The sequence below is a fragment of the Mytilus trossulus genome, chromosome 8 (genome assembly GCF_036588685.1).
Source record: "Mytilus trossulus isolate FHL-02 chromosome 8, PNRI_Mtr1.1.1.hap1, whole genome shotgun sequence".
Lineage (NCBI taxonomy): Eukaryota > Metazoa > Mollusca > Bivalvia > Mytilida > Mytilidae > Mytilus > Mytilus trossulus.
In genome coordinates, this window is record NC_086380.1 from 80,343,102 (window position 1) to 80,352,300 (window position 9,199).

General features: G+C 33.9%; 1 protein-coding gene across 1 annotated transcript; it reads right to left on the minus strand.

The window, feature by feature from the left end:
• Positions 1 to 3,493: 3,493 nt before the first annotated feature.
• Positions 3,494 to 7,272, minus strand: LOC134682169 (uncharacterized). The gene is made up of 2 exons (XM_063541744.1): positions 7,227 to 7,272; positions 3,494 to 5,213 (listed from the first exon to the last, which is right to left on the minus strand). Exon 2 carries the CDS (start codon positions 5,208 to 5,210, stop codon positions 3,555 to 3,557), a length of 1,656 nt encoding a protein of 551 aa, XP_063397814.1. The 5' UTR covers positions 5,211 to 5,213; positions 7,227 to 7,272; the 3' UTR covers positions 3,494 to 3,554.
• Between the last annotated feature and the right edge of the window lie 1,927 nt (positions 7,273 to 9,199).

The following is a 9,199-nucleotide window of genomic DNA, read 5'->3' on the forward strand; positions in this document are numbered from 1 at the left end:
CTTCAGGAATTGTTCTCCTCTACCAGGTTAAAATAAAACTCAAATATGCCTACAAGCGGCTCAAGAAGATATATTTCTATACATATTTTGATTATGCATACTGTATAGAAATTAAAAGTGACAGTTTTTGTAATTTTGATTTATTTGCAGATCTTACTTTGCTGAACAGTATTGCTATTTACAGTTTATCTCTATGTTTTATTATATTCAAGATAATAACCAAAAATTGCAAAATTTCACTAAAATTACCAATTCAGGGGCAGCAACCCAGCAACGGGTTGTTTTATTCCTCTGACTATTTCAGGGCAGATAGATCTAGACCAGATAAACAATTATCCTCAAGTCAGATTTGCTCTAAAGTCTTTAGTTTCAGAGATATAGGCAAAAAATCTGCATATTTTGCTATGTTACTCTGTTAGCCATGGTTGGCCAGGTCATAGACCACAGTTTTTAAACTATATACCCCAATAATCATTGTTGTCAATATAAATAAAAAAATGTGGTATGATTGCCAATGAGACAACTGTTCACAAGAGACCAAAATAACACAGACACTAACAACTATAGGTCACCGTTTGGCCTTCACCAATGACCAAAGCCCATACTGCATAGTCAACTATAAAAAGCCCCAATAAGACAATGTAAAACAATTTAAACGAGAAAACTAACGGCCTTATTTATATAAAAAAAATATGAACGAAAAAACTAAAATGTAACACATAAACAAACGACAACCACTGAATTAGAGGCTCCTGACTTGGGCCAGGCACATACATAAATAATGTGGCGGGGTTAAACATTTTAGTGGGATCCCAACCCAGAGAGGAAGAATTTTGTAAAAGGTAACGGCGACTGACGACGTAAGCCTATCAGATATAAAATATAAGCCAAAATCTAAATTTCCCCCCTATGATATATATTTAGCCATGGCGGCCATTTGGTTGGCTAGCCAGGTCATCGACCACAATTTTTGAACTATATACCCCAATAATCATTGTTGCGAAGTTTGGTTATATTTGACCAAGTGGTTTCAAAGGAGAAGAATTTTTTAAAAACTAAAGACGACGAACGACGACGGGCGACAACGGACGCCAAGTGATGAGAAAAGCTGAGGGTCAGATGAGCTCAAAATTGAATGCTCACAAACCTAACAGAATATATTCTTAGGTTATTGAACCTGACAAATTAAACGAACGGCTTCTACTGTTTTATTTAAGCTCCGGTCACAACATATCGTACGATTTTTTGTCGTGGAAGATCTATAAAACAGTTGTCGTGGCACTATCGTGCACAATGTCTAAAAAATATTTCGAGTGGTCACATCAGCAACGACATGTCCACGATGGGTGCACGACAGAGAATTTTTGTTTTTAATTGTACCGTCGTAGGTAAGTCGCAAGTCAGACGTGCGACAGTCGTGAGTTGTTTGGGGCTTTTTTCAGGTTTCCATGTCATGGGATGCGCGTGTTACTGTCGTGTCACTGTCGTTCCACAATCGTACGACTGTCGTGCCACTGTCTTGAAACATGTCAGGCTCCATCTACATGAATCATATGAAATCACAGGCAGATTCTCGCTCCAACTCTTGCATCAGTGTATACCATACTGCCCAAACATAAGGCGTCGGTCGATCCGTGACATAACCCACAAACATCGGGCGTTTAGCTATTTCCTATACTGTTAACGAGCTCGAATCAACACCAACAGTACGCTATTTTGTTTTTGTAGTAGTCCGTCAAGGCGTCTATTCAGTAGGGTCTAGCGTCATCGTTTTTGTAGAATAGCCATCCTCATCAAACGATAGACTGTGTTTTTTTTCTAAACATTTACGCCGAATTGTATTCTTTCCATAAAACGAAATATGTTGCACGACGAACGTACCACTGTCCTACGACAGACAATCAATGTTGTGAGAGCATCGTACTACATTTGCATTTGGTATTCGGTATACAATCGTGCGACTGCATCAAGGGGTGTCATGCGACATTCGTAGGATTGTCGTACTACAGTCGTGCAATAGTCGGACGATTGATTTATAAAAAAAGTGCATGTCTTGTTTTCGTCCCACGACACACGACATTCTCAAAATATCGTGCTTCTGTCGTACGATGATCACAAATGATCCGCGATTTGAACAATTTTCATGTTGTGGTGCTGTTTAGCTGTGTCGTAGGTTCGTTGTGACCAGGGCATCTTAGAATTTTTTTAAAAGAACGAGTTATATTTGTTTGCATTGTGCTTGAATTGCAAAATGGCAACCCCATAAAGCAAGGTGATAAACAGATTGCAACATTCAATTTCTAAAGTGTATATACAATATATGAAGATATAAGTAGTTCCTTGTCTATAAAAGTTGTGACAATATTTTAAAAAGAAACAATAAAGCAAAAGTTGTATCCGCCACAGAATTATTGTATTTTTGGTAATCATAGTAGCTAGTATTAATGTTCTATTGAAATATATGGAAATGTATCCATGGGATAGAGGTGATGCCCTCGTTTGCATAAAGGGACATTACTTCAGGACGGTGAAAGTGACGCAATCAAAATATAAACGTTTCTGTGTTTCTATGATAGTGTACAAGTTTCGCACATTTGTTTTGAGGAAAACTAATTTTGCGACGATTGGACGGACGGGCAGATATACTGGCAGACAGACAAGGACAACACTGAATGTCTCACCTGGTGCGGCGGGAGTTGTTAAGGACCAAAATCTTTTTTAATGAAAACTGTTTATATTAAGGGTCATTTGACTACTTATAGATCGTGTTTTGCTGATTATTTTTGCCCTGAACAGTTTCTGTTAATCTTTTATTGATTCCAGACAAAAGCTTAAAAATAATCATCAAGGACGATAAATCTTGTAAGGACAAACATAGCAATTTTGCCTTCTTGCCTTATTAGTAGTTCATATTTTTCTTTGAATGTTAACTTCACAATGTATTTTACAGGTATTATGGTATTTTTAGCGTTATATAAATGTAAATTTGTAAACATTTATACATGTTATATTCTAGGGATTTTAAATCCCGAATGGACTGTCCTACTTTTCTGATATTGCATAGAAGATGTACATTGACCTGTTGATATTTCTTACCCTGGCGGTTTTGTTAAAACTAAGGAAATGTTTGAGATAACAAAAAAGCGTTTTTTGCTCATCAACTTTATTTTGAACAACAATACTTATCGATGGATGCCATATATAAACATAGTTGCTTCCGAAAAATACATCTTTTTAACGTTATGACGACAGATGACGGACGGACAACGACGACGGACCGCAACCGAAAGTTAAAGCATAAATGACCATTAACAGTTAAGTTTTAACAAATTGTAGTGGTATCATTGCATATAAAGTAACATTTCCAATAATTTGTCTGGATTATGAATTGAAATAAAAGACACTATTCTAATGAACTTTTATCATATATTTTTCTCCGTGCTAATTTCAATGGCCAGAAAAAGTTAATTTGATATACTCTTTTTATTTCTATTAATACTATCGTACACGATCATACATTTCATTCGCTATAAAAACTAAAAAGTCTGTGACCACTAATTACACACAAATACCAATAACTCACCGGCAGAGTAATTTGAAATGAAAATTTTAGAAAAATCTTTACTGAAAGCAAAGCCATAGGGAGATTGTAGTCCATCTTTTGTTGTCAATATAGTTTTAAGAGATTTATCTTCAAATGAAAGCAGCTTAAGATTTGATGCTTGGTATTCCAGAAAATAGACATTTCCTATTGTGTCGCCTTTTACATCAATCATGCCATGAGTATGTTCATCCGAGACAGACGCAACTGTTCCATCTAATCCTACGCTTTTCAATGTTGATTTTCTTGTATTAGCCTGAGCAAAGTAAAGATGATGTTTTTGTCTAACTAATAAGGAGTCAACTGAGCTTCCTCCAACATCAAGTGTCTTCTTTAAAACCCCGGTTTTACTTATCATGTATATCTTGCCGTACCCACCAACAGCAATTTGATCGTCCATTAGAGCAACACCATGACATCGTTCGGGTAATTTGATCAGTTGTCCCTTTTTCAATGTAACTATGTCAACTGTCTGAACGGACTGTATATCAGGTAGTGTGACCCATGCTGTATTGTTGTCTTCTTCCATAGCTATTCCCCACTGTTTCTCGTCCATTTGAATTGTTGCCAATTGTTTGCCTTTGTCTGACATAACAAATAAGCTAAAACCACTCCAATTACACAGGAATAATCTATTGTCTTTAGTCACACCTATACCGACAAGTTTTGAACTAGGTACTTTAAACTTAACATCTAGCTGAAATGTTGTTGGTAGCTTTGTCTGTTGTTTTAGCAATTGCGCTTGTCGAATCTTCGAGTGTTTGTATCTAATTTCAAGGGAAGTATGTTTGATTTCCACGGAACCAAATGAGTTCATAATGGCTAGTGAATCACATTCTTTAAACGAGAACGAAACATCTTTCTGGGACGACAGAAGTTCTTGAAAATCATTCGCACTGCAGTTCAGTTCTTCTTTTATATTATTTATCAGCATCATTATTTGACTTTCCGTTCCATGTTTGGATACAGATTCAAACTGTTCAGCAATAACTTGTATTGTTTTTCTTTGATCACATATCTTTTGCAGGTTATCGTTTGCTTCGTTTGAGAGGTCTGTATAAATCGTCTCGATTTCAGACAATAAAGCTGCTTCAATTTCTTCAATGCGTTTTAACAATCGTGCTTTGAAGTTTTTAACGTCTTGCTGAACAGTCATCTTACTATCTTTAAGACTGACCATATTTTTTTTCTTTTTATCTTCCAGTTCGTTTACTGCGGAATTTAGTGAATTGACACCATTGAAAATTTCTTCATACGTTGTTGAATTTTTGACTCCTTTTGCAGATACTTCAATCGGAAGTACTTTGTCACATGATCGATGGTCGCTAGCCATACATGACCGACAGCACATTGTATCATGGTCGGTGCAAAAATATTCTAAAACCATATCTGGATGAACTTTGCAGGATTTACTGACAACAAATGGTTTAGCTTCAATGATGTTGATATCTATCATATGATGAGTATTAAAAGTTTTAATGTTGCCGTGATAATTTGAACAATCTGAACAAAGCGCGTCTTCGCAATCTGTACAGTATTTATCTGCCTTGATGGATAAACTTCCTCTAGAACAGATTCCACAAAACGTGTATGCGGATTTTGACGCCATCTCCTGGAAAAGACAATACATGTCAAATTCTACAATAGCTACAAACTAAAGAGCGCATTATCTATCATTCTCGAATCAGTGATAGCTGACTTTACATGTATGTGCGATTCAATACACGTTATACTTTTAGTGAACGAAAAAAAACCAGTGAGGTAATATTTCATTTGGTTTCATGATTTACCTTTAATTAAATTTTGCCCATAGTTCTTAGAATAGAGACAGGAGATGTGAAAAGAGACATCAACCCGATTTAAGAGTTGAAAATATCACAAAGCCACCAATGAGTCTTCAATGCAGCGAAACAACCTCGGATCCGGAGGCGAGCTCCCACTTACCACTAAACAATGATGTATAATAGTTCAGCAAAATAGAATGATAAAAACTGGTTTTATAATAAATTTGTAAATTGCCGATTCAATGAGTGGATCAGTATATATTACAAATGTCATCTTTAACTACTTGACAACAGTATACTTATATATGACTACTGTAAACTGCTTCATAAACACTTTTCGAGGTGAAAGACAGAAATGATACATTGGTCAATTGAAGATTGCATTCGTATTGCATTGCATTTTTGTATATTTTGTAAAAAAAACAAGTGTTGCTGTTGACTCTTTCTATCGTCAAAATTCTTCAATTTAACTTGCCCATTTAAACTGTACATAGCTGAGTATGTATATGTCCCATTAACTAGACGAGAGCAATTGATTGAATGCATCACTTCTTGGAACGTTTGTGTTATGAATGCATATTATGAATACTTGCATTCTATTTTTAATTGTATCTGCGCATGTGTACAAATATATATGGGGTGTACAGAATAGAGAATAATTGGCTTTAAGTGTAGAATCAAAGTTTAAAAAATATAACGAATAAATAAAAAAAAAGGGTATGAAAACTAAAGGATAAAGAAAACAATTATATAAAAAATATAAATGAGGGAAAATTGACCGAAAAAATTCAAGAAGAAAGATATGAAGGTATCTCATTCAGACCCTTATATATTAATAACATGATGTGCATTTATTAAACGTCTCCTCGCATACGTTATTAAGAATTGAACGATGGACAGTCTGCGAGCTGAATGCTTACTACCTTACTACCTGATTGGAATATATTACTTGGACGTGAATAATTAAAGTTGAACTTCGTTGATTGGTTTGAACAATCCAAACCTAGTAAATGTCTTTCACTCCCGTATAGTATCGAATTTGAACTATCTATTTTAGCAATTACAAACCATGCTAGAGTATCGAATTTTAACTATCTATTTTAGCAATTAACAATCATGCACATTGGTAAACAGGTTACTTTTATAAATAGCCGAATTTCCTGGGGTTTTGTTAATACACACATGATTGCTTCACCTGCAATCCAGTCACTTACTGTTAGTACATTTTATACAGGAAAAACATAAGAAACTTGACGGAAATCATGGTTATGTTGTTTCATGATGAGAAAATAGATTGTTTGACAAATATGTAAAGCATTTACAAACATGATTTTAAGGATTAGTACGATAAAAACTTTATTTGACACATAACATTAAACGATATACTGTTCATAACTTGTGTGGTCAAATGTGTTGATTGATATGCAAGGCTATTCTGAAATTACAAAGGAAGATCACTTTCCACTGTCATCAGCTGTTAAGAGACGGCTAGCTTATTTTTAAAGCTATTACTTGTTTTGTGTATTCCTTTGTTTTGTTTATTATAAAAGGTGCACAGAGCTTATGTTTACAATTGACTTATTCGTTGTGACTTTTTTTGGCTTTGTGTAATTATATAAAGTATGTGGATTATCAAATTAAGAATCATAGTTAAAACATATTTTATTTGCACAATTCGTTAAATCATTGTACAAGGAAGTAGATTCTTGTTTATTTACTTCTTTTGTTGAACATATTTCCAAAATAATGATGATTAAACGTTTGCTTACTTGTGCATATTCTACACATTGTAATCTGTAAATTATACAGTTATATAGTTAGTTATTTACATCATAACTTACCTTAGTTGCGTAATTACTGTTATCCCAGTACGACCAGGTGTGCACTCGAGCGAGAAAAGGAAAGATAACTAGTAAATATTTACTAACAGTGGTGGAAAAGTTCACATGTACATTTTATTATAAGTTTTGTATGAAAACAGTTAATAAACTCATCATAGATACCAAGACTAAATATTATATATACGCCACACGCACGTTTCGTCTACACAAGACTGATCAGTGACGCTCGAATCCAAAAAAGTTTAAAAAGCCAAAGAAAGTACGAAGTTGAAGAGCATTTAAATTCAAAATTCTAAAAAGTGTTGCCAAATACAGCTAAGGTAATAAACTGATGGTAATTTGAATGCTTACTTTTACCACACAAGTTTAATTAATTTCAGAGTTACTTGATAAATGTTTACTTTATCGATTCTGGATTGAAAAAGACTCACTTTCGACGACATTGACATTAATAAATACTCGATATTTGAAATTCAACTTACTTCGTTTTCGTTTTTAGGCGAAGTGAATTAGCATTTATTTAAAGTGTCTTTTTATCTTTTGGCAACTGGAGTGTCTTTCTATCTCAAATATATGAAAAAAAGTCATACCTATGGTTTAAAAGCAATATGGGATACACATTTTTCTTTGTACACCAAAATGAAAATAATATAAAAAAGAAGATGTGGTATGATTGCCAATGAGACAACTATCCACAAAATACCAAAATGACACAGACATAAACAACTATAGGTCACCGTTCGGCCTTCAACAATGAGCAAAGCCCAAACCCTATAGTCAGCTATAAAAGGCCAAGCTAAGACAATATCAAAAATTCGAAGGAGAAAACTAACGGCCTTATTTGTGTAAAAAAAATGAACGAAAAACAAATATGTAACACATAAACAAACGACAACCACTACATTATCATGTAAATTATAATTAAATAGGTGTAAATTTGGCCTGCTGCATTTCTTTAAAAATAATCAGTATACTAGTATATAGCTCGTATATAGAAAGTTAGAAATTAGTCATTTTATTTTTATTTTATTATTTAAAAGGATTTTTTTTTATCTAGATTGAAATCATCCATCCAGCAAAGGACGATCTTCGTAGTCATCACTAATTATCACTCCGTTGTGTCCGCTTGTCGCGTGCGTCCTGACAAAAATATTGTCTTCCTGATTTACAGGTAAAACAATGGTTCCTGTCACGTGATGTTGAATGGTCACTTGACGTGTATCAAAATTTACAACTCCAACAACTTATGCATTTTTCACTATTTCCTATGGACCATAGCCATGACTTTCTAATCGTAAGCTAAATGTTAACACACATATACTATTTTCAGGAGCTATAAATATGCCTGTAAATGGATCGTACCCATTATTTTCGTTAGTTAACTTATCACGGTGTCAAAAATGAGTGTATGATGGATCCCAGAAATAATTTCGTTCTTGCTCAAATAGGCATAAAAAGCTGTTGTGTCTTTCTGTGTTGGAAATGGAGTGGTGAGTATATTACTTTTGAGCAGTCTCTTCTCTGATAATAACAAATATCAATTACAAATTATGAACGTTTAATATTTAATTCGACAAAAAGTAAAACAACAAAAATACCGAACTACGAGGAAAATTCAAAACGGAAAGTCCCTTTTCAAATGGCAACATCAATAGTTTAAACACATCAAACGAATAGTAATTTTGATTCGTGTTATGGACTATGGAATTGTTGTGATATTTGTTTTTTTCCTGCTTTTCGATAGTGTTGAATAAGGAAAACAATTTAAATCATTAAATCAAGTATAATTCCCCACCGCATGTTCAAATGCAATTCCTTAATGAAGAATGCCAATTTATTATTATTGGTGATTTTTTTACATGACGTTTTAATTTTTCTACAATTATTTCTACACTTGAGGCGATTTGGAGATTGCAAGATTGAAAAGCATTAGTATTTTTAAAAAATCTAAATTTTGTTAACACTTAATTTAT